Source organism: Penicillium nucicola, assembly GCF_028828085.1.
Source record: "Penicillium nucicola strain IBT 29836 chromosome Unknown utg000005l, whole genome shotgun sequence".
NCBI classification, from domain to species: domain Eukaryota; kingdom Fungi; phylum Ascomycota; class Eurotiomycetes; order Eurotiales; family Aspergillaceae; genus Penicillium; species Penicillium nucicola.
The window spans coordinates 100,762-124,844 of NW_026643129.1; the positions used below are offsets into that span (position 1 = coordinate 100,762).

General features: G+C 46.6%; 8 protein-coding genes across 8 annotated transcripts; 3 read left to right on the top strand and 5 right to left on the bottom strand.

Annotated features, from left to right (window-relative positions):
* Window positions 1-1,250: 1,250 nt before the first annotated feature.
* On the bottom strand, window positions 1,251-4,822 carry N7511_005117 (uncharacterized protein; the record flags this gene model as incomplete). The annotated part of the gene is made up of 3 exons (XM_057127494.1): window positions 1,251-3,064; window positions 3,117-3,761; window positions 3,838-4,822. 3 exons carry the CDS (start codon window positions 4,820-4,822, stop codon window positions 1,251-1,253), a joined length of 3,444 nt encoding a protein of 1,147 aa, XP_056984011.1.
* Window positions 4,823-6,409: 1,587 nt separating this feature from the next.
* N7511_005118 (glutathione-independent formaldehyde dehydrogenase) lies at window positions 6,410-7,640 on the bottom strand (the record flags this gene model as incomplete). Its single annotated transcript, XM_057127495.1, has 2 exons — window positions 6,410-7,173; window positions 7,256-7,640. 2 exons carry the CDS (start codon window positions 7,638-7,640, stop codon window positions 6,410-6,412), a joined length of 1,149 nt encoding a protein of 382 aa, XP_056984012.1.
* Window positions 7,641-9,267: 1,627 nt separating this feature from the next.
* On the top strand, window positions 9,268-9,717 carry N7511_005119 (uncharacterized protein; the record flags this gene model as incomplete). The annotated part of the gene is made up of 1 exon (XM_057127496.1): window positions 9,268-9,717. One exon carries the CDS (start codon window positions 9,268-9,270, stop codon window positions 9,715-9,717), a length of 450 nt encoding a protein of 149 aa, XP_056984013.1.
* A 1,472-nt stretch (window positions 9,718-11,189) lies between these two features.
* N7511_005120 (4-hydroxythreonine-4-phosphate dehydrogenase) lies at window positions 11,190-12,336 on the bottom strand (the record flags this gene model as incomplete). Its single annotated transcript, XM_057127497.1, has 2 exons — window positions 11,190-11,685; window positions 11,741-12,336. The coding sequence occupies 2 exons, from the start codon at window positions 12,334-12,336 to the stop codon at window positions 11,190-11,192; spliced, it is 1,092 nt and encodes a 363-aa protein (XP_056984014.1).
* Window positions 12,337-12,789: 453 nt separating this feature from the next.
* Window positions 12,790-14,552, top strand: N7511_005121 (nicotinamide mononucleotide permease protein; the record flags this gene model as incomplete). The annotated part of the gene is made up of 5 exons (XM_057127498.1): window positions 12,790-13,043; window positions 13,104-13,353; window positions 13,402-13,554; window positions 13,653-13,974; window positions 14,035-14,552. The coding sequence occupies 5 exons, from the start codon at window positions 12,790-12,792 to the stop codon at window positions 14,550-14,552; spliced, it is 1,497 nt and encodes a 498-aa protein (XP_056984015.1).
* Window positions 14,553-14,707: 155 nt separating this feature from the next.
* On the bottom strand, window positions 14,708-16,964 carry N7511_005122 (Zn(II)2Cys6 transcription factor; the record flags this gene model as incomplete). Its single annotated transcript, XM_057127499.1, has 3 exons — window positions 14,708-16,634; window positions 16,688-16,820; window positions 16,880-16,964. 3 exons carry the CDS (start codon window positions 16,962-16,964, stop codon window positions 14,708-14,710), a joined length of 2,145 nt encoding a protein of 714 aa, XP_056984016.1.
* A 2,479-nt stretch (window positions 16,965-19,443) lies between these two features.
* N7511_005123 (uncharacterized protein) lies at window positions 19,444-21,421 on the bottom strand (the record flags this gene model as incomplete). The annotated part of the gene is made up of 12 exons (XM_057127500.1): window positions 19,444-19,519; window positions 19,598-19,696; window positions 19,894-19,936; window positions 20,000-20,034; window positions 20,075-20,264; window positions 20,325-20,424; window positions 20,477-20,516; window positions 20,569-20,715; window positions 20,775-20,885; window positions 20,945-21,093; window positions 21,145-21,200; window positions 21,253-21,421. 12 exons carry the CDS (start codon window positions 21,419-21,421, stop codon window positions 19,444-19,446), a joined length of 1,215 nt encoding a protein of 404 aa, XP_056984017.1.
* Window positions 21,422-22,744: 1,323 nt separating this feature from the next.
* N7511_005124 (uncharacterized protein) lies at window positions 22,745-23,164 on the top strand (the record flags this gene model as incomplete). Its single annotated transcript, XM_057127501.1, has 1 exon — window positions 22,745-23,164. One exon carries the CDS (start codon window positions 22,745-22,747, stop codon window positions 23,162-23,164), a length of 420 nt encoding a protein of 139 aa, XP_056984018.1.
* Window positions 23,165-24,083: the final 919 nt, after the last annotated feature.

A 24,083-nucleotide genomic window follows, 5' to 3' on the forward strand; every position in this document is an offset into this window, starting at 1 on the left:
TCGGCATCCATGATGATTACAAGATTAGTCAGCTTTAACCCAATGCTGCACTAGTCCAGATTGGGAATTCGACATCACAATATCATTTACATTGTGCTATTTGTGATTGATACGGGCTTTCTCTCGGTTTCCTATGAGAAACTGTCCCAAAAATCTAGCTGCATTACTCATCGCGGTTTAGGTAGAAGAAGGCACAATAACAAGAAGTGTTATTTCACCCGACGTGAGATACTGCGTAGAGCTTCCACACTACCTGCAGCGCTTGCTAGCGACTCCTGATGACGAGTACAGAAACTGAGATGCTTTTTGAGCTAGTGAAGAGTTTCTAGCAAAAGCCGCCGGTAGTCTGGAAGCTCAAAAAAACACGCCTTTCAACGCGAACGTCGTTTTCCAAATCACGCCCGATTGCAAGTTATATGTAGCCTCCTTCTGAACCCTATGATCTCATTTTCAAATAGTAAACGCAAGAAAGAAATTACCAACCACTGTCGGTTTCCATGACGAAAACAGAACTCTTTGATTCCTGAACACATACAGGCTCATTCAGATTTGGTTAGTCTTGTATTTCGAGACCTATCTCAATGGTTACTCCTATAGCCTGGAAAACAGGAAATACCAATTGGGGTATTTATGATTTTACAGATATTAATACCATCAGATCGGTTTAGTCTATTGAGATTTATGGTGGCCAGCCATGGTTTATGCCATGAATGAGCCATGACGGCAACCAAAGTGATTCATCACCTGGGAAATCTAATTAGGACTAGTTTAAGGCAGAGTTTTCTGTTATATAAGGAGGTTCTCACACAAATGAGAATCTCCGGACTTAAACAACTTGGTAATAGATTCAAAGATTATCTATATGTACTCTCCTCCGTTGTCAGCGTTTCCCCACTTGCATCGTAACTTTTAACATAATCTACCGCGCTATATGCTTGCTATACAGATCTGACAACTATCGCCTTCTATTTAATTTGCCAAGTCACCCAGTGACAGAATCTAGAGCGAGTTGCGTTAAAAAAAGGCTTTTGGGTATAATATGGCTAATCAATAAACTCGTATATTTCGTAAATTTTCATTACAAATAATATAATCACTCAGACCTTTTCTTTGTATCAGGGATTTCACCTAGGCCCTTATATACGGTGATGGGGTGCAATCATAATGACGGTAGTAAACTAACACCGAGGATATCTTGCAGTGACATGGCGGCTCTTTCCAGACCCATTTTGAGTATACAGTTGATTCGCTCAGTATTTAAGCCATCCAGTAAATTTCTTCTTAGCACGCCGTGCCCTGCTATTATTGAGATTTGCGACCTTCGGGATGTCTGGGAGCTCTCCATGGTGAATCTCTTCTGTCTCTTTCAGCTTCACTTGGTCAGAATGGAGGAGGCCAAGGTTGTGGACTGCATCGAGTGTAAACGTATTGTCTGGACCCAGGGCGTTCTCATAGCCTAATATTGCTCGCTGGTACATCTCCTCTGCCTCGTTTAATTTCCCTTGATCAGCGTAGAGATTTCCAAGGTTATTGACTGTATCGAGAGTGGACGTATGATCTTGACCGAGGGCTTTCTCATAGCCTACCAGTGATCGCTGGTACATCTCTTCTGCCTCTTTCAGCTTCCCTTGGTTGGAATAGAGAAGGCCAAGATTGTTGACTGTATTGAGGGTGGAGGTATGGTCTGGACCGAGCGCCTTCTCTTTGCCTACCAGTGCTCGCTGGTACATCTCCTCTGCCCTTCTTAGCTCGCCTTGGTGAGAGTAGAGATTCCCAAGGTTGTCGACTGTATTCAAGGTAGATATATGATCTTGACCGAGGGCGTTCTCATAGCCTACCAGTGATCGATGGTACATCTCCGCTGCCTCTTTCAGCTTCCCTTGGTCAACGTAGAGACTCCCAAGGTTATTGACTATATCGAGAGTCGACGTATGGTCTTCACCGAGGGCTTTCTCATAGCCTACTAGCGATCGCTGGTACATCTCCTCTGCCTCTTTCAGCTTCCCTTGATTGGAATAGAGAAGGCCAATATTGTTGACTGTATTGAGGGTGGATGTATGGTCTGGACCGAGGGCCTTCTCATAGCCTTTTAGTGCTCGCTGGTACATCTGCCCTGCCTCTTTCAGCTTCCCTTGATGAGAGTAGAGAAAGCCAAAGTTGTTAACTGTATCGAGGGTGGAGGTATGATATGGACCCAGGACCTTCTCACAGCCTACCAGTGCCCGCCGATACATCCCCTCTGCCTCTTTCAGCTTCCCTTGGTTAGAGTAGAGAAGGCCAAGGTTGTGGATTATATCAAGAGCGGACGTATGATCGTGACCGAAGGCCTTCTCATAGCCTGCAAGTGCTCGCTGGTACATCTCTTCTGCCTCTTTCAGCTTTCCTTGGTCAGAGTAGAGATCTCCTAGGTTATGAAACCCTCCTAAAATGGCATTATCCCCAAGAGATAATTGCGCGGTCTGCAGACCAATCGTGTGTGGAAGAAGCCGTCGCTCTAGTTCTGCATAATCACGTTCACTTTTGGCAGGAACTGAGTATCCAACACATATAAATGCAACTTCGGAAAGCTGGATCGCATTTGTAATTGTGTCTATGCTGGTTATGTGGAAGCACCAATCCTGTACCACAGGATGCATTGTATAACTTCCTTCTTGTGGCTTTTCTTGAAGAAAAGAAAACCCTATCAGGGGCTTCAGGCATGCTTTGAACTGTAGTTCACTTGATATTGCCCTTTCAAGCCAACCAGGAATATTGGAGCAATTAGAAGCACTTTTTAGTAACTCATACCAAATATCACGATTGTCAAAACGGGCAAGTAGCAGTAGAAGATGTGCTGCATTTGGATCTCGATTTTGAATCTCATAAAATGAGATCTGCCATGTCTCCAGCATGTTGCCTTGCTGGTACTGACGTCCAGGACTCGAAAGTGCCTGTAGATTAGACCATGACCCTCGGTAATGCTTCAAGTACTGAGTGATGCTTGTCCCAGTTTCGCGCATGAATGCTGCCGCAATGATAATCGCAAGTGGGAGTCCATCAAGACAGTCGGCAAGTGCGAGGGTATCTAGCTATATCAGCATTACTTTCATAGGTCCATTTCTAAGATATTATCTTACTCGGATCTCTCTCAATCTCATTAACGGAGTTGCTTTTGGACAAGCCGCTATTTTTCAAGAGAAGTTGAATGGCCTCCTTCGAGTCAAGCTTTTGGATTGGAAAGGGCTCTCCTAGTTCGAAAAGAGTTGACAGTCTCGAAGTAATGAGAATAGAGCCGTGATCCGCAGTAGGAAAGAACTTTCCAATATCATAGGCATTCCCAACGCCGCCATAGCCGCCATCAATAGAGAAGTACTGATCGATATTGTCAAATATGATTAACCAGCGCGAGTTTCCATCTTGTGCTAGCCACTTTAGCACCTCTCTCGCTCGCTGTTCGAGCTCTTCATCATTGGTGGCTTCGCCTTTCAAGGGCTGTCCTGGTAACCGGGGCAGGACAGAGCTCAGAGATTGCAACAGCGTGCCTCGATCTTTGCCACTTAGCCAAAATATAGCGCTAAAGTCCTGTTTATGTTCTCGTGCGAATCGCACCGCCAGTTGTGTCTTCCCCATTCCACCAAGTCCGTGAAGAACCGCAACCTTGCGTGCTTGAGAATCTGTTGGCTTCAAGTATTGCCACAGTTGATCTAGCTCCGCTTGTCTTCCCACAAAGCTTTCGATCACAGGGATAGCAGCTAGATCTAGAGAGACTTTGAAGCGATCGGCTAAAAAGAAGGAATTGATTTAGTAACAAATCCGATCTAGGACATCAAAGTAAAGATGGAATTTAGAGAGTCTTACCAGCATCGACGATAATCTCTCGTGCTGTAGGGATACTATCGACCTGATTGACTGGAACCACCAAAATCAGCTCCTTAGCGTAGGCTGCTGCTACTGCTGCTGCATAACCTTGCCATTCCTTGTTCTTGTGTGAGTCTGCATAATCACAGATACCTCGAATGACCACACACGGAAAGTCATTCATAAGGCCTGCCGCTTCCATCTCCACACAGTACACCCCTAAGTCCTCAGCCAGTTGGTCTCGCCGCTTGCCATCTTTCACCACTTGATTCGCAGATGCAATAAGCCCATAGTGAATCTCTGGTTCCTCATAGTCACGTACAGGTCGGCAAGTGAGTTTTGATCGGTCGCAGTTCACACATGTAGCAGATTCCCCGTGGTCATAGTCGGACTGGTATAAATGATCCTCTTGTGCTGGACGTGCAAAATTTGCAGCTTTGCGCGGCGTAGTTTTGACATGAATTTTCGAAATAAACTCAACAACCCTGCTATCTTGCATGAGATGAACACCTTGCAGTGTAGCAAGAGCAGTGAGTAGAATCTTCGGAGGCCGGTTCAGCATCCCCGTCCGCTGAAATTGACCGCTCTGTAACACTTTTCCAAGATCGTATTGGATCACGCCTCCCGATGTGTCCCGTGGCTGGCTCACCACAATATCACCTAGTCGGATGTCTGCGTTCCTGTTCGGTACACCTCCACCGATACCGACCATCAAACCAAAGCGTATAGAAGGGAAACTCCAGAGCAACTGCATCGCCACCGTTGCAGCAGATACGTTGCCATATGCACCGACTGGGAGACAGGCAATGACAATGTTGTGTTCACCAATGTTCCCCAGAGTATACGTGTTCTGATCAGTGGATTTATTTGGAAGGGTGGGGTGTATTGTGTCCAACATTAAAGACGCAGCCGCCATCTCCAGGGGCAGGGCGCATATCCACCCGACCGTGTATTGTTCTTGAGAAAGGGGGGCCCTGGTAGCCATTCTGGGAAATAATCAACATTTGTCTTAAGACTTAGAAGCTCGTTTCTTACTTCAATGGTTCTTGATGTTTGCATTCGCGTCACCACGAGAACTCAGGATTGGAGTGAAGTCCAAAAGTTAGGAGCAGCGGGGTTGGGAAGTGAGGCTGAGGCATCATGATCTCACGGCCAATTGTTTTCCCGTACTGGAAATGAGGGTTACTAACACGTTATTTGACTAGTGCCATATATCGATTACAGTAGCTGTAAATAGACAATTAATCAATGTCTGGATTAGTGTGATGTTGGGAGTCGAAAGTGCGGACGCGGGAGCGGATCGAACCGGTGATCCGCGTGGCATCTAACGCTTAGTAGAATGACCGAATAGCAAGGCACTGCGTCTTGACCAGTACCAAAGACTTGGATTTGGATACAAATGCGGTAGATGGGTATTGCATTGCCACATTTCTGATTCAAAATGAATCAGTCAGACTCTGATACATAACCCCGCGGGGAAAGTTCTCAGATTCAAAAACGCATTCTACTTAAACGTGAACTCTACGGATAACTACATGACGGCCTTTTGACTAGCTTGTCAGAGCTGAGGTATGTAATAGCAACTGACTATGGTACCATTGTTTCGGACCTGTTAGCAAACCGTTACGTTGGTGAATCTATACACTAAGCTGGCTTCCTGGAGAGAGCCTTACGTCACTATTTGACCACACGGTTCATGATTGGTCCAGTGTCCTTAGGCCACTAAAATCGCTAAAGATCAATTGAGGCCGAATTGAAAATCGATAAAGGGGTCTGATCTTACTCATGCAGAATTTGAGGAGCAGGGTGGATGTTGAAGGGTTCATTTTCTGTTACCAATATATTGGAATGGGAGATGCTCGATGGCAGTCTGGTCGAAACAGACGGGTCGACAAATGGTGGCAAGAAAACCCAACAACAAGTCAGCTTAGGGACTCTAGGCTAATGAGTCTTAACAGTGATAATCGGATGCTATATCAAGGAGCATAATGATCATAAACCTTGAATCAGGAAATGAGTGGCATTGTTGTAACTCTCCATCATTCTCTACAGTCGTAGATTGTCCATATCCTTTCCTCAAGGACATCACTGCCTTAGGCAGTAAACATACAAATCTCGTGATTTCCCCACTACAATATATATTTGTTGATGATACTTTCAAATCTTCATTGATGAAATTGGATTACCATGGGCAAACTAGACAGTTTTTGTTAACGGAGAGAAGTAAGTATCGACGGGGCTATCTCGAATCGCCAAAATGATTATGTCCAATTTAATCCAGAGCGTGTTGAAAACTATTACGCCAAGAATGGGAATGATCGTATACAATAGCAATGTGTCAGGAAGAATTGATGTCTCTATGGAAAGGGATTTCACGGTATATGTGAGACTCCTTATATACACTAATACTCTATCTTGAGCTATACATAATCCCAACTTCGAATGCTCGTATGATGATCAATCGTGGCACTCGGTGATCGGCTCAACATGAAGCTGGCCAAGGCTAGTCTAATTCATGTGGCCGATCCCTGAAGCCATAATCCTCAACAGAACGCTCATGATACCCTCCTATTCATGGAAATTGGATGTATACCTTCAGTTCCTTCGTGCGGTTGAACCGCTCGTAGTAAGTGGGGACTTCTTCAATGCCAACTGTTGCGGATTCGATAAAGCTTGGGCGTGCCGCGCCGGTATGAATAAGATTAACAAGGTACGGTGCAAGTCCCTTGGGGTCAACCGGACCAGCTTGAAACTTAAGCCTCTTAGAAAAAAAGTCGGACAAGGGGAAGTCCATGCTGGGAGACATAGTGTGACCAAGGGGGGCTCCTGGAGAATCTTCTTGGGCCATCCAGACGCCGACTTGTCCGACTCCGCCTTCAATATGAGTGACAGCAATCATTTGCTTGACAATGATGTCCTGCTGATGGTCCAAGTGAGAGTCCAGCGCTTCCATACCAACACAGTCAACTGAGCGCATAACACCGGATGGCTCATGCGCAAGAATTTGTTCGATCACATCGGATTCAGCAAAATTGATAGGAACAGCCCCAATTGATGCTGCACGCTCGAGACGCATGGGAACATGATCTATTGAGTATACTCGCGATGCTCCGCGCAGAATAGCCGAGTAAGCAGCGAGCAGGCCAACAGGTCCAGCGCCAAACACGGCAACGGTATCACCAGGCTCAAACCCTGAAAAGTCAAGTGCCGTCCATGCAGTACCAAAGATGTCCGAAACCGTGAGATAATCCTGTTCAATGGTGGCATTTGTGGTATTTGCAGTGATTGGAATTGGGATTAGATTCGCATCTGCAAATGGGACCCGGGCGTATTCAGCTATTAAAGTCAGTTAGTCACACTTTCCTCTTTATCATTTATCATGGGCACTAAGAACTTCTTCTAGATTGAAATAACACACCTTGAAGACCGTCAGATAGACCTGCACCGTTTCCAAAATACTCAAGCGCCTCAGGTTCCATTTGGAGCTGGCCATGGTTTGCTGTATCTGGAACGATGACATAGTCACCAACATTGAATGCTGAAACTGCGCTCCCAATTTCCTCAATATAGCCAACCGCTTCATGACCCATGATCCAAGGAGGCGTGCCACCGGCTACCCCATGATACACGTGAAGATCCGATCCACAGAGCGCTGACATTGTGATGCGAACAATGGCATCCGTTTGATTTTGGATGACTGGCATTGGAAGGTCCTGCACGACCATCTGGAAAGGATTCCCCTGGTACACGACTCCCCGCATGGTAGCATTGAGTGTCGCGTTGAGAAGTGTAGCGAATGCCATATTGGGCTATAAAGAGATTCAAATTGAGCGCAAAGATCCCAAGGAATTAAGGAACGAGTGGTCGAGGAAAGATGAAAGAAATTGGTGTTTCAATGGGATGATGCTGCATTCTATACTTATAGTTTTCCGTTGGTTCTGTTGCTTATCATGGAGATATGATACCTCCGTTGGTGCCATCTTGGCAGATTGCATTGTATGGAATGCAACTTAACAGGGAGATTGTACCTGACTATCAATGGGACAATAGGCAGAACTCTTGGCTTGTAAAAAGCATCTTTAACGGATATGAAGAACAGCCTTGAAAATATCGGTCATCAGGTGGAGTTACGTACTTCCAAATGCTTTCTCTTGGCTATACTAGTTCATTGCACTTCCAATTTTATGCAACATAAGAATGTCTGCATCTAAATAGTATTGCGCGTTGCTTATCATACGTCATAAGATGTGGGGCTATATTTCATTGTTCACATTGTTTCAGCATTTGAAGTTGATCTGTAGTTTGGCAGAGTACGCATTGATTTTCGTCAACACCTGGGTGGCGCAGTTTTGGATAATCTGGGACCGTTCCCATTTAGAGTTATATTACAAGGAACTGCAGTTTTATAATCCTAAGCGTAAGCAAACGTGTCGCGAAGATGTCGGTGACAATTGATAATGTAAATGGAACGGATATCACGCGCGTTGCCTTTGCCTACGTCCGCCGTAAAGCACCTTATATCTTCTCGATTGTTGGTGGGAGGAAGATTGAGTATCCCCGAGGACACATTGCTATATTGCACTTGTAGATGAATATTGAGGAGGTGAATTAGATCGAGGTAGCGTACAGCTTTGATCATGGAATCCCTCATACATTCGTCAGTGGCACCATTTTCAATATCGATCTCCGCGTGCTCCACGGCCGTGGGGACGGATAGTTAAAGAATTTGACGGGCGACTGTGATCGGGTATACAGAAGCCAGTACTGCTAAGTGAGTGGTCCAATAAGTTTCTGATTCTAGATAGCCTTCAAAAGAAACATGGTTATGGCCCATTTAGAAAGGCAATGACTGACCCAAGATCTACAGTATAGCCAGTCACTGAGGATCTTTCTTTCTGCGACAAAGAGATGCATTATCAGTCTGGTAGCGAACAGAAATCTCTTCTGGCATGATCCAGCAGAGTTGAGAAATACGAACCACAATCATCAAGAAAGACATATGACGTATGATAAGCGGCATGCAGACGGCCCATTTTCTTATTGTGGAGACAACCTAAACCAATTGGGCCCAGAGATGCCAAGCGTTGACGGCAGCCAATCACTGGTACCCCATTCTACACTGCAGTTTCCTAATCCCATATTGGGTTTCGGTTATGACCATCTCCTTGCTCTGTCCCGGAGTTAGCATGGTATCTCGGGAACGCTGACCAGACATTTCTGGAAAGACCGGACGGAGGAATCCTTTCACATATTAGCGTTGCTTGGCAGAGGCAAGTAAGTCTTGGCTGACTCTTGACTTCGTACATTCAAGATGTGTGACTAGGGCCCAAAGTCTCTGGAAATAACGATTGGGACGACTCTATATAGCCGACGAGCCCAGTTGGTGGAATGTATCCAACGTCACACATCCTTCAAATCAATACATGGAAAATGTTTTGTGCATTATTCCTGTTGACTTTGTTCCTGTCCTCGCCGTTCAGCTGCCAAAAAGCCGAGGCCGGTCCTATTATATCTGTGACCTCCCCAACAGATACAAATCCATCCGAGCCATCTGTTGCCGTTGCAAATCGACAACACAACCCATTTGGCCAATTCGGTCCTTATTCAAATCAACTTCGACAGAACAGTCAACCAGCTGCCCCAGACAAAGCCCTCTCTACCCTGCTTGATACCGACCACCTCAGAAAAGATTGCGATCACTTGATTGAGACATACGATCCCCCTTACATTGGCACCGAAAACCTGAACATTTTATGCACAATGTCTCGAGATGGCTCGACTTTGAAGGAGGATGTTTTACATTGCTTGAGCCTTACAATTGGACATGTTGAGCTGATGGAGGAAGCCATTGACCGGCATTGCTTGCATATCGCCACGTAATGAAATGACCGCGTTATCAGATAACTCAAAAGTCCTTTTATCCTTACTTCAGCTCTTTCTTGTCTCTCTCTTGCTTATCTACTTTGCCATATAATTAAAACGAGCTGAATTTCACCACGTGTTCTCATAAGGCTGTTATAGGGATCTACTGTGAAAGACACCAGTTTGTTTCCCGATCCGATACTTCTACAGGTAAACGTACTAAGAGGGCATCTCACATAATATATTACTTACGAACAGACTGTCTGACTGAGGTGACCGTGGTACGACTTGTTGGATTGGGACCAGACAAATCGGATCATTTGCATATTCAGATTTGTTTTGTCTCTACTACGTACAGAATGTTGAGTAACTTCGACACCCTAATATCCTTCCATTTGCTCTTTTCCGCCATTACTTGTAATACTCCTGCGGAAAGAGAGTTAATGGAAATTGCAGGTGGTCCCACTAGTTTCAGGACGGACCGTATTGCGAGTCTGAGAAATGTTTTAGAGAAATCCCAATATGGAAGCTACATTTCGCGTTGCTCGGAAATTAGCAAGATTTCCGTCGGAGAACATCCCTGCAGGGTGCGCAAGCCATTTTCTTACACCCAGTGCAATGAAAAGCAAACCGCCGAGTTTCTTCCATGCAACGGCTATATCTGAAGCGCCCCTCAACGCGATTCCACCACTTTTTATGATAACAAACGGTTGGTCTGTGGGTTTCTTGTGTCCAGTGTTCAGTGTGTGTGCAGTTTGCTTGGCGATACATTTGCCTTGCCAGTTCTTGATAATCTCTCCAGACTTTGTCCCTTTTTTCCCTAATCTCACTCTGGATAGACAATTCCGGTCGATGATATATCATAATGGCGGGTTGTTTAGATTAGCGTAAATTAGAATGATAGAGACGAAATATTACTCAATTTTCGACAGTGTGTGCTGATTATAAGACTTAGTCCGAGATCATAGTTACAAAGACGTGAAAGATATAATTTACTACATTCAATATAGCATCCGCAGCTTATCCGTGACTCGTAATTTGGTAAGACTGAAGAAGAGCAATTGTTTCCTCCGTATACTTGGGAATTCGAATAAACTCTGCTGCTGCTAAGGGTGGTTCGCCACAATAACGTTTACCAATAGATCGCGACGTAGGGTCTGCGCCCGCATCAAGTAGTATTTTGACAAGATCAGGACGACCACTCCAGACAGCATAATTTGAAGGAGTACCCCATTCAGCGTTAATTTGGTTAGGATCGAGACCCTTCGCTAGTAAGAAAGAAGTCTTTACCAGTGCTTGGCGCGTACGTGGTCGGAGGGCTGTAAAAAGGAAATCATTTTCTATTCTCGCGCTGTACTCGAGAAGAACCTGCATAGCCATTACGATACCAGTTAGGTTGCAACAGGTTAATTGAACCTTGATTGATTGATGGATTGATTGATCACGGCAGTCGTCAGCGGCCATAATTGGTAATCTCGCCCAATTCGCACTCAACAACACGACCGCACCTCCACAGTAGGAGCCATTGACAACAACCCGGTCTTGACAGGAATAGTGTCAATATCAACACGCGTCTCTTTCAATACCCTCCTCTCCACCATAGTGACTGCCACATCAAATGCATTTTGGGTACTAGTGACAACTGCCAGATTTTTCCCGGCAATATCAAAAGCTGTCCCATGAGCTGGCGTGGCAACTGGGATAGGAAGTCCACCCTGTACTGTTACCCCTCCATTGAAGGATAGTAGTTTCATGGCAATCTGTCCCTGATCATGATACATTGTCAAAATACCGTCAAAATGCTCCCTCTTCAGGAAGATGGTGTCGCAGGGGAATGGGCCCTGCACGTCAATCCCGCGTTGCCGAGCGGCATCTACTGCTGGTCGGATATGATCTATTTCTTGTCGTCCAAAGGCGCCGTTTTCGCCGTTGTGGGGGTTCAATGCGCATACGCCGAGTCGGGGGCACTCGATCCCGGATTCCCATCTGTTAATGTCAATTCACTGAGGGGGAAACGGGGTCGATTGAAAGATGAACATACCTCAATCGGTGTACAAGCTCGATCGCTTTCAACGTTGACTCCTTGGTAATCCGCTCTGCGACCATTTCGAGTCCAATATGACTCGTGACTCGACCGGTCCACAACGGACCAGCGATATTGATCTCGCTAGTCGTCCCCTTGAAGTCCAATTGATTGGCGAACCAACGGAGCTCATCCTCCTCGGTCATACCCGCAAGTTTCAGGGAACTCTTATTCAACGGAGCAAAGACGATCGCATCGATCTCTCCGGCTTGAACCATGCTCAATGCCCGTTTGAGTTGGTGAATGCTGCGTGCCCCACTGGCCTGAGAGATCTCCCCCTGGATCGAGGGGTATTGTGCGACGCTGTTGTCATCGAAGATTCGAATGGCATTTGGGCCAGCTGGACCCGTAGAGATGGCGACGTGAACTCCTCCTGCGTCGGAAACTGCGGATTGAAACTCGGTTTCGTCTGCGAGGAGAACAATATCAGCTCGTTGGTGATTTTTTGGGTTACTGAGCAGCTTTGCGATTAATTCTGGGCCAATGCCTGATGTGTCGCCTAGTGTGACGGCAATACGGGGGCGGCGGGGCGGGGTGTCAAGTGCTTGCGGCATGTTGATGTGTCTCGGAATGATGAAATTGCATGTGGCGGAAGCTCTAGTTATAGGTATTCTTACCCCGGCACTACTTCGGCCTCGGAAAACTCGAGACCGAATACCATAGTACGTACCATGCGAGCAACAGACTTAGAGGGGAACGAACAGTTATCACGGCGAAACCGCCGTATCGCGGCACTTTGGCGATGGCTTGGGGACTTGCACCCTGGGGCAAAGCGATAAATCGATCGTCGCGGCACTTTCGCCGAGACTAACAAGCTCTCTAGCTTTCCCCATGGGGTACACCGTCCTTGGCATGAACTTAATCCTCTGTTTTGATCACAACGCGGTTGGAGGTCCCTCTTGCGGCGAAATTTAAAAGAGACCCTGGCGCAGCGGTATGAGTAATGGTTCAATTGCTCCATCCCAGGACTTCATTTCTTGCGATACTCAAGCTGTCTTCCTATCAATATGTCTCAACTGGGGGAGAAGAACGCTACTTTCAACCATCATGCAACGTGGGATCGATCAAGCGAAAAAGACCTCGACTGTACTCATACTGAAGATAAGTACGGGGCCGATGTTGCGGAGGCTCAACAGATTGCGTCGCATTGGGTGAATGGGACAGATGAAGAGAAGAGACTTGCTCGGAAGCTGGACTGGCGCATTCTGCCTTGTACGTGGCTACTGTACCTGCTTGGCTTCCTTGACCGTGCGAATGTTAGGTATGTGCTTCGCATCCTTCATACTGAAGTAGCCTGCATTGTTGACTGACGCTGTTTTAGCAACGCCAAAACAGGTGGTCTTGAAGACGACTTTGGCCTCACTTCCTCCCAATATTCAATTATTGTGCTGGTTTTCTTCCTGTCCTATCTTGTTTTTGAAGTTCCAGCCAACATGATCTTGACTCGTGTTCGACCTAGCGTGTTTCTCCCTGGATTGGGTCTTATATGGGGCACTTTTGCCGCTCTCATGGGAGCGACACAAAATTGGACCCAATTGGCGGGAATGAGATTCCTGCTTGGTATTGCTGAGGTCTGTAAAGTAGTCTGGACTCGTGATTCTGGTTCTGACTATCAATAGGCTGGATTTGCTCCAGGGTGTGCTTTCTTCCTTTCATCCTGGTACCGGAAATATGAGCTCGCAACACGTTACGCTATACTCTACACCTCTGTGCCAATTGCTGGGGCTGTATCTGGGCTACTCGCAGGTGTGATCACTAATCACATGAATGGGGTTAGTGGACTGGCAGGCTGGAGATGGCTTTTCGTTAGTATCCCCCCTCTCTTCCATTTCCCTCTCGATACCATGCGAAGACCAACTGAGTGAAGTAGATCCTTGAAGGCATCGCATCAATCATTGCATCCGTGATTATCTACTTCTTTATGCCCGATTATCCCTCCACTAGTAAACGGTTCCTATCGGAGGAGGACAGCATCCTCGCCTGTAACAGACTGGCTGTCGACGGCATTGGCCTAACACAGGGCAGCGGCGTCAAGGAGATTCCTCACTGGGAGGCTTTCAAGATGACCTGCAGTGACTGGAGGGTATGGGCTCAATGCTTCATGTTCGTACTCGTGACGGGGTCTCAGACGATTCAATATTTCATCCCTACGCTAGTGGAAAGTTTCGGGTGGACAGGTCCAGATGGCCAATGTAATATTTCCTTCCTTAATCGCGAGTCAGGCTGCAGCTAACGTCTAACCTGGTAAACAGACCACACAATTCCTGCTTATATGGCTGCCCTCGTCTACGTAGTGCTATGCTGCTGGCTCGCAGATCGCTACAAGAAGAAATGGCAATTTATATGCGGTCTTTCTTTTGTCGGCTGCGTGCTCTTCATCACTGTCATCACCGTGAAAGATAAAATGGCGCAATACATACTCACAATCTTCGCTTTTGGGACTATTTACGCCTGTTCGCCATTAGTGAAAACGTGGGTCGCAGATGTTATTCCCCAACCGGCCGCGAAACGATCTATCGCTATTGCGCTCATTAACGCGATTGGTAATGCCTCGTCTATATATTCATCATGGCTGTGGCCGGATAAGGATGCACCGAGGTATATTCCTGGGTTTGCGACTACGACTACCTGGCTAGGTGTTCTGTGTGTGTCTGCAGCTGTTTTCGCTTACTTCTTTAACAAATATCCTGCGGAGAAAATTGATCATGCTACGGCTATGGCCAATGAGTTGCGGGTGAGGAGGGAGGCACCGGAGGAGTTGAAGGTTTAACATAGTGGCGTATGATCGTATGGGGTTGAGATGGGAGACGTGAATAGTAATTGAATTAATCATGCATTGACAAAATGATGTGACTTTGAAAACGTGAGTTTGTAGCATGAATATACATATCGCCAACAATATAGATGTTCGCTTAAGACCGATCCTTACAGAACGTCAAATTCAAAGTCAATCACATCAATGCCAAAGAGAAATCCATCATCAAACCGCCAATCTAAGTCCCCCGTAAGATCAAATGGGTCTTGTTGCCGACCATTCACATTCTCACCGTGTACCCCGTCATCTCCATCTCCTTCAAACGCATCAGTGCTATAGCTGCGCTCCATCCTGTGAATGATCTCATTCCGTTCGCTCCCTCCCGTAGCTCCATTCCTTATCATGCCGTTGATTTGCATTGAACCGATATTTTCCCTATTCCTCCGCAAGAAATAGATAAAACTATCCTGGTCCCTACCAGGCGAGAACCGCTGCAACAGCTCCCCCAACCCCGTGCTAATCTGTCTGGCAACATGGCGTTGACTTGCATTATCAGCGATCTGACCCAACACCCTTACAAGTTGCTCGACATAATCCAACGCTGTTTCTGTGTGAAAGTTTAGTCCATATTTTGCGAGGTCCTTCGGGAGTAATAGAATGCCATCATTTCCTGCGACGGGATCGCCAAACACGACCGCCATTTTGAGCAGGAATGATGCGCAAACAGCAACCATGGCGTGTGTGAATATCGGTAGCCAGACAAGGACCTTTTGCAGACCGGCGTCTTCTACGATCAATTTTGCGGTGCTCATCGCTGCACGAATGGCGATGTTGGATGCTTCTTGGCGGTCCCAGTTCATGTCTAGCGTTAGATTTGTTGCGGTGTTATTGTCTTGAGAAGTATCCCTGGCGCTAATGCCCCGAAGAGCAATAGAGTTGAGCTGGAACCGGGCGAGATGGTAATATAGTGCCGTTGCTGCTGGAGGTATCAAGCTCGCTCGCGTAGAACCGACTTCCTTGATCTGATATTCGAGCCGCCACTGTTCAACAGATATATCAAACTCCTTCAGTCTTTCAAAGTCTTGTCCGCTTAGTTCCAGATCTGGATCACACCCATGCATAAAGTACCCACTCGCTAAGACGCGGAAGAGCTTGACCTGTGCAACGAGACTGGTGTCTCCTTTCGAGGACAGTCCGCTTGTGAGTAGCTTCTCGGAATTGCGGATGGCTGCGTCTTCGTGCATCATGGGCGGGCGTCCGTACGCGAGTGCAAACTGGTGGTCGCATATGTACAGGACATACCAGAGACGGACACGCTCGTAAGATTCAAGTGAGCCTCGGGCGAACTGGAGGGAGGACTTGTGCAGGTTCATTTCTGTTGCTACGCGGACGGCCCGACTGCAGAGTGCCCAGCTTAAACTTGTTAGATAGAAAGCTCCAATGCAGAGACCGCGAAGCACGTCAAGATTTTGACATCGTAGCAGACAGGAGCCTCTCATTAGGGATACGAATGCTCCGTAGGTTGCGTGCAGGGACTTTTCCCGGTTTGGGATGTGCAAAGCGGCGACTGTGAGTACCACGGCGACTAGTAGTGATGAAGACTGTCGTGCGTCGTGCAGGGTTTGATGCGAGCACAGCATTCCGTCCCAAAGAAGAGGGTTTATATAGCATCGATAGTGGTTGAAGAGAAACTCAGCTTCGGAGACTGGCAGTACTCCCTGGCTGATAAAATCTGGCCCATTGACCTCAGCAGGATCAACCCGAATTAATTGTGATTTATCTGGGTCGGTGAGGTTGTAGAGATGGTTCATGGGGAGGGGGACCAGGTCGGAATCGTCGTTTGGTCCACTCAGTCCGACAGATGGGCCTTCTGGAGTGAAATTTGCTCTTGCAGATTCTGAATGGACGGTAGCCAGGGGCGACAGCTCCTGCATGGATGATGATGGTGGGCCACGATCTCGTTCTTGTTCTGGAAGGGAATGTAGTGCTGATGTTGTGGCGTCTGGATTTGGCAGTCCTGGGAGTTTGCTATGGCGGAGGAGGCATTCGATGGTATTCTGGAGATGCTCTATCGTCGCAGTAGTTTCTGCTTTCCATCTACATTTCGAATGAGAATTGGGTTGGATCAGGCTGCATAGGCGGTCACTTACGCGGAATCTTCATCTATGAACTTTTGAGCAAAGTTATGAGGAACACAATGCACACCACTTCTCAGGCATTTATTGCATGCGGTCTGACCAGGCTGTACAAAACACTTGATCTTGTGCTTCTTGCATTCAGCACCTTAGCATAGTTAGCCTAGTCTACCGTGCTTTTTGCGGGGCGCCAGGGAGGTGACTTACATGCCCGAGTTAACCGCGACTTTGCAACCGCATTCGGGTTGATCCGAGTGGAGTTCACTCTAGCTCGCTTGTTACTGTTATTCATGGTGGGTAAGAAGTGATCATGCAGGTATATTGGCCTACAGAGTCGGCGGAAACACCGATTTTATGGGGAAAGAGAACTCTCGGCTAAATCGCCGAGTCAGTCTACGAACGATCGCTAGAGCCTCTATTTTGCGGGGTTCATTTGCGGGGTGTCGGAGCAGTACCGGGTGGGAAATTGGTGACCAGCAAGGAGTGGGCGCTTGCTATCCTACATTTTCTAGCTTGAACTAACAAGCTGAGATCGGGGTTCGCCTAGTAGCGCAAAGTGCGCGGCTCTCCAGCATGCGATAGGCGCGACCGGCGAGAGTGACGACCTCAGAACGGATCAACCGACCATCCGGCTCGCCGCAGCTGCCAAGCGTACGGTTCGAGCGCGCATTCAAGACCGGTGAGAGAAGCAGTGGGTAAGCGAGAGGACTGCTCAGCCGACTAAGCGCTTGGTTGATTTGCCGAATAAAAAGAAGGTATTACGGCTGTTCGAGTGCCTCTCGAAGCCGAGATCCTCGATCTTAATCCAGATGCGGTCGATGCGTATTGCGCTTCGGCACTTCCTGTTTAAGATTAAGGAGCCGGAATCAGACCGATGCCCTTGCGCAGAGGGTTCTCAGACCCCAAAACACGTCTTACTTCAATGTGAGACGTACGGGGATCTCCGTAAAAGGCTTTTCAACCAGCTCCATGGAGCTGGGGTAAAGGCCACTGACCATGACCAACTGGTCAATGACCCGCTAGCAACCTGCTACGTTGTTAAATTCATTCACCAAACCGGTCTCCTTGCTCGGTTCCAACACGCTGAGTTTGACGCCGATGACGACCAAGAAGACCGAGAAGTCAGGGAGCAGAGTCCCGAAGACGCTGGGTACTCACCAATGCTTGCGTCTACGGCTGAGGGTGGAGAGACTACGTCCCTCGATTCGCTATTCGACTACACGGTGCCGAATTGGTCAAAAACCCTTCGGCCATGACAAATCTGAGCAGCAATTGAGGCTGAAGTGAGAATAAAAGGGGCTTGTGTACGACGATGCAGGAACTGAGATAGAGAGATAGGGAGACATGGAAGTGGAATGTTGGAAAAGCAGATGTTGCATCTGCGAGCGCTGTTTGTACTTAGTGCTAAAAGGAGCCAGGTATAAAATTAACGTAGATACATCATCTACTATCCCCCTATCCTTAATTCCCACTCCTCCTTCACTCCCTCTCCCCTTAAATCCTGCATCGGCAAGATCAGACCCCGTTTCATCACCACTTTAGCCTCAATTGCTGTTCTAATTGGTCATGACCGAAGGGCTTTAGACCAATTCCGCACTTTATAGTCGAATAGGGAATCGAGGGACGTAGTCTCTCCATCCTCAACCGTAGTTGCAAGCATTGATGAGTACGCAGCGTCTTCGGGACTCTTCTCCCTAGCTTCAACGATATCGAGGCCTTCTTGGTCGTCATCGGTGTCAAACTCAGCGTGTTGAAACTGAGCAAGGAGACCACTCTGGTGCAAGAACTTGGCCACGTAGCGGGTGGCCTGCGGGTCGTTGACTAGTTGGTCATAGTCCGTACCTTTTACCAAGACTCAAGAAGCTGGTTCCCGCTCACATGGAAGAAACACGTGTTTTGGAGTCCGAAAACCCTCTCCGCAGGGGCATCGGTCAGTTTCTGATTCCTTGATTTTTAACATGAAGTGTCATATTGCAATACGCATCGACCGCATCTGAATTAAGATGGAGGATCTTGATTTCCGCAGCCATTCGTATGGCCTCAATGCCTTCTTATTCGCCCAATAAACCAAGCGTTTTGTGGGTTGAGCAGTTCTCTCGCCGCGGGTCCGAGTTCATCGAGGTTTTAGAAAACCTTGGAACCTCAGCAAGGGTTGACTAATACGCATTAACTTAGTTAGTTAGTTAACCTTTATACGACGGACCTCGGTAAAGTTTGTTATTTTGGACAAACGTCGATGAGCGTTTGTGCTTTTTGTGCAATTTGCGCTGCTATCTGCAGCTTCGTTGCCTTTTGATTGATTGAAATCTAGTCTAGATACTCTTCTACCGATTTTCAGTAATCAACATGGTCTTCTCAACATGCTCGGCTGTCGGAGTCTGCTGCACAATCTCACTTGACTCGCTATTCATTATGTTCATTTTCTCCTCTGCCTTGTTGTGTTTTCTGAAAATGATGAAGAACAAAAGGGATGTCACCAACATAACACCACTCAGCGAGGCATATTCTACAAGCACCCTTGGGTCCTTCGAGACTGGAGACAGTGCAATTCCAAGTAGTGACCCGACACTACAGGTGACGAGAAACAGGGATGATACGATGCTACGCATAGACTTGGGAGACTTGGTGTATGCGTATTCCATGCCGGCCACGTAGGCAAGGACTTCGGAGAGGGCGGTCATGGCGTGGAAAGGGACTTGCAGAAAGACGCTAACCTAGACCTTTGTCAGTCTCTGTCGAGGAGCAGGAGTACTCGTGGAGATTCTTTCACATTATTTGGGATTCTTCCACCGTCGCTGCAGGATCCGCTCAGAGGATGGTTGTAGCATGGAGGCGATCGGTAAATTACTGCAACATGGATCAGTAGGCTGCAGAAGAGCATATTAAACAGTATATCACTAACAGTCTTGGATCCCGGCAGCATACCCAATGGCACACGCCATAACCAGGTAGCCGGCAGCGATTCGACTGATCGGCTTGAAGGTAAGATGATATCGTCGCAGGGTTGGATAAACGAATTTTTCCCTGAATGATATATTAGCTTGCTTAAAAGATTTGAGAGAATGCGTACGTTGTTGGGAGAAATATCAAAACCATTATAGGATTAAAACATCCCACTGCAGTATTTATCAATCAGTGGCTCTAAACCGCCGAAGAAATAAGGATGAAATACTCATGTCATTTGGAATTCCATAGGTTTTCATGGTCGCCGCCTGACTAACCAGGTTGCTGTTGGATTGTCCGTAGCAAAGCCAGAAAATGGGACTGCAGTTCAGATTAGCATGTTGAAATCCAAATCTTAAGACCATGTGGACAGTGAAGACTTACAATACACAACTGTAAAAGCGCGACAAAATTCAGCACTAATATAACCAAATCTCGTTCTCAGTTCAGATAACTCACTAAACAGAGCATGCGATGAGCGCTCGTTTCAATTCGTCGACAAACGCATCGTCCCAGGGAACAGTAATTTCCGGATGCGTTTGTGCCATGGCCGATGGCTTTGCAGCATTGAGATTGCGGCCTCTTTTGAAGCCGAGCCAGAGGACTCGCATCGCTTTGACAAGAACCGAGCCCTTTGGCTTTTGAACAGCTAGATGTGACACCTTAGTACGCATATTGCGCGAATGGTTCAGTGCGGGTCATTTCTTACTATATTTTCCTCGGCCCATTATCAAAGCGCTCACTGGTAAGATCCAGAAGCAGAATGGTAGTAGAAAGGCAGCCCAGAATGAAACTTTTAATTCCAACCACTGAATTATACGTTCAATATATCAGTCAATGTATAGACCTGGGTGCACTTACGGATGCAAGTATCACGGAGAGTGAACCAATATTGATGACCCTTTGACAAATTCAGTTTGTTGGCTTTTCAATCCTCTGCAATGGGCACTGACCAGTAATAACGACTGTAGATAGTCTGGACTGTGAGGTCTGGATCTACACGGACTTTTTCTCCGCCTGCTAGAGTCCTAACTCTGGGGGATTTTCTGGCGTATTGATCAGCGATGAGTGGAGCAACATTGCTTTTTATACCTCCAAAGCTGTAAAAGAGAGTCAGGGTGAGAAGGTAGAAATTTTTGATCAACTACGAATCACTGACCCTAAACCAATCAAGATCAATGCAACAATGAGACCCGGTAAGCCGGCGCCGTGCTTGATACTGAAAGGGAACGAGGTGACGAAAAGAATCAGCACCCCGCCAATTGCGACTCTGTCAAGGTTGTTAGGGAGCTTTTTGTCGGTGTATTTCTAGCAAACGGGCGCAAATACCCAGTGCCCAGACAAATGGTCCGAAATCGACCAAGAAAGCCATCTGCTATGATGGCTCCTATGATAGGTGCCATGAAGCACCAGCAGGTGAAGAAATAGTTGATGCTAGTTGCTGTCGCTTGTCCCTGTTGGATATCTTTCAGCACCGACTTCAATGTTTTTAGGAAGCCGCCCATCTACAACTATGAGTCAATAGTTACCTGGCCCAAAGCTCCTCGCCGCAGTGGATCATTGTAAGCATTCTCGATATAGTTCTCTATGAGAGGTCAACTAGAGCATTTGTTAGTCTCACGAGAGGAATAGCTTACGCATAGGAGCTGTGATGCACCGGTAGGTGAAACGCTCGGCCAGCTCAGCCACAGCTACCAAGAATATCGTCCGAGGGATATTATCGCAAACACGTCTAAGGTTTTTCTCTTCCAGTTTTGTCGGCGTGGAAAGACAATCCTCATCAGTTCTATTCCCCGCGTCGGCCATTGTCTGCATAGAGCGCTCCTGTTGTCTAATCATTCGTATGGTCAGATGCACAATAAAGTGCTCAGCAAAGAGGGGTTGGTAATACACCGAAAAGAACACCGAAAAGAACAGCAAAGCGATATTTCCGTAGACTGACTGCAGCTTGATCGGGCATTAGTTGTAGAGTCAACTTGGTGTTTCCCTTAGCAGGAAACAGGGAATGGATTTAGGCAGATGAGAAAGGAGAAGAACAGAGACACCGCTCTTTGTTCCTTTGGCTTAGCGGATGCGAAGTGCGCCAAATTGCTTATCGTGCATGTTATCACATGGTAAAATTATAGTCTGCAATCACAGAATCGGAAATACTGTCCAACCTCCGAGGGAGGCCGGATATGACCTAATTTTACTCTTTCAGGAAAGTTCGCTATAGACTACTCTTCTTGATATATCGTGCGTCGCCGTATCTATGCAATATATGATGATTTCGTCTCTCTACAGGGTCTGCGCACTGTATAAGCATATGCACTGTGTATGAAGGTTCTAACACAAATTGTTGAGAATCTTTACCAATCATTTATCAATATTGTGCCGAGCCCATGGTTCTTGAGTAGGTGGGGGCAGTTTTTCGAAACCATTCCAAACATGTCTCAGGCTCTCCTAGAGGAGGCTGTGTGCTCGATGTCATCCAACCTGCCGCTGGTTGACTCGAAAGTGATCAAATACGACGTTTCACGTTGCTTATATGATATTCTTCTCGCTTTCAAGCAGACAAGAAATCTACTTCTGCGGCTATTCCAGCAAATTACACACAGAATGGTGAGCCTTGTGTCAAAATAAATTTATCATTGTGCAGTTGAATATAAAACCTTGTTTCCCGGACACTTAATGATGATTCAATGCGGAACTTAGAATGGTTTCTTAAAACCAATGAGAGCGCTAGCCCATTACCAGAATCTAAAATACTTTAAAAACCGGAAGTGCAGGGTTCGACTTCTCTCTGCGCTTATTGGTTATAGATGAGATCCATGTGCCAATCGGTTCTTGGTTTTAGGGCCAGAAAAATAATTTGGACGAGCTTAAAGGAGGCTAAGCTTTGGTTCCATTAACAGTAGAAATTGAGTTCTTGAATGCCTGTCAGAGTACGGAGGTCAGTCCCAAAATTTCTGACCCATCATTTTGACGCTAGTATAGATTTCGGCCTAATATAGTAAGGTGGTTCTAACTGACTGTTTCTGCTCTGTATTACACACCTCTCTGCCTATTACTTATTTACTATCCTGTCTGCCTGCCTGCCTGCTTGCCTGCCTGCCTGTCTACCCGCCTACCTACCTTCCTGCCTACGTCATGGGTCACGATATTGCGAAGCGCTCTGTTGTGGTAACTAGCAAAGCTGCTGGTGTTAGATCCGCAGATATTGCTGAGATTGTGGGCCTTACGAAACGTACGGTTGATCGGATCTATGAACGAGCTCTTGCTAAGGGGTTCGACGCTACCCTACGCCCCTGGAATATCTCTGACGCTATGCTTGCTGATGCCCCTCGCTCTGGGCGCCCGAAAAATTTATCGTTAGAATTAGAAAATGGAGTAGTTACGAAAGTATGCTATAATCGTTATGGGCGAGAAAGGAGTTGCGCTGATATTGCTAGAGATATTAGTCTTGAAGGGTTTAAGATGTCTTCCAATACGACCTGGCGAATCTTGAAGAAAGCTGGATTACGAAACCAAGTCTATCCGGAAGCCTGGCTTGACGAAAACCATGCGTAGGACAAGATTTCTTTTTGTTTAAATACCGCGATTGGACTTTGGAAATTTTGGAAAATGTGACATAGACCGATGAAACTTCCGGGATCTTACTTTACCGTCGTGGAGGATACCGAATGTAGCTTACGAAGGATAAACGGTTTTCTCGAAGTTGGTTTGGAGAAAAGTGCTTCTGGATTTGTGTTTTGGGGTAGCTATTCTTACAAAAAGAATGGCCCTTGTCACTATTAGAGGCCGGAGACGAATAACGAGAAACGAGAAGCTCTCTCGATCTAAGTCGAAAAGTGAATGGAATAGACTCGATATTATATGACTATCTTCTTTCTGAGGCTTTTACCCTTTGCCTCGGAATAGTTGAAGAGCCGACGGGGCATGATTGTTTAAGCAGACAAAGCCCCTTCTCACTGTCATCACTTTGAGTAGAAGGTCTTTGATACTGCGGGTATGAAATACTTTCTTTGATCTGGGAATTCACTTGATTTAAACATGATTAAACCCGCCTGGTTTTGGTTGAAGAGATATACTAGAAAAAGGGGATAACAAAATCTAGAACTGAGGCAATCAAGGTTTGAGAGAAAGCATTGAATAAATTACCTCAGGGGCAGATTCATGTTTGAATCGTGAGGAGTTTCTTCCATATTCAGAGAATTCTTGCCTTGGAATGGAACGTGGGAATGAATATAAGGAGGGTAGGGAGTGAGTAGGATATATAGGGCAATGTAGGACCGTTATGGGCTAGTGTTTTAATTAAAAAAGCAAATATAAGCATGGCATAGGCTTAAAGTTTTGGGATGAATCTCCGTAGTTGCTTCTCTATCCCACGGGGCTGGTCCAGTAAAGCCTGGGAATTTAGGGCTTGCTCTATCATCAATTCACGCCCAAGCCTTGGCGTTGGGCATAGTTCGGCTGTCTGTAACCGACA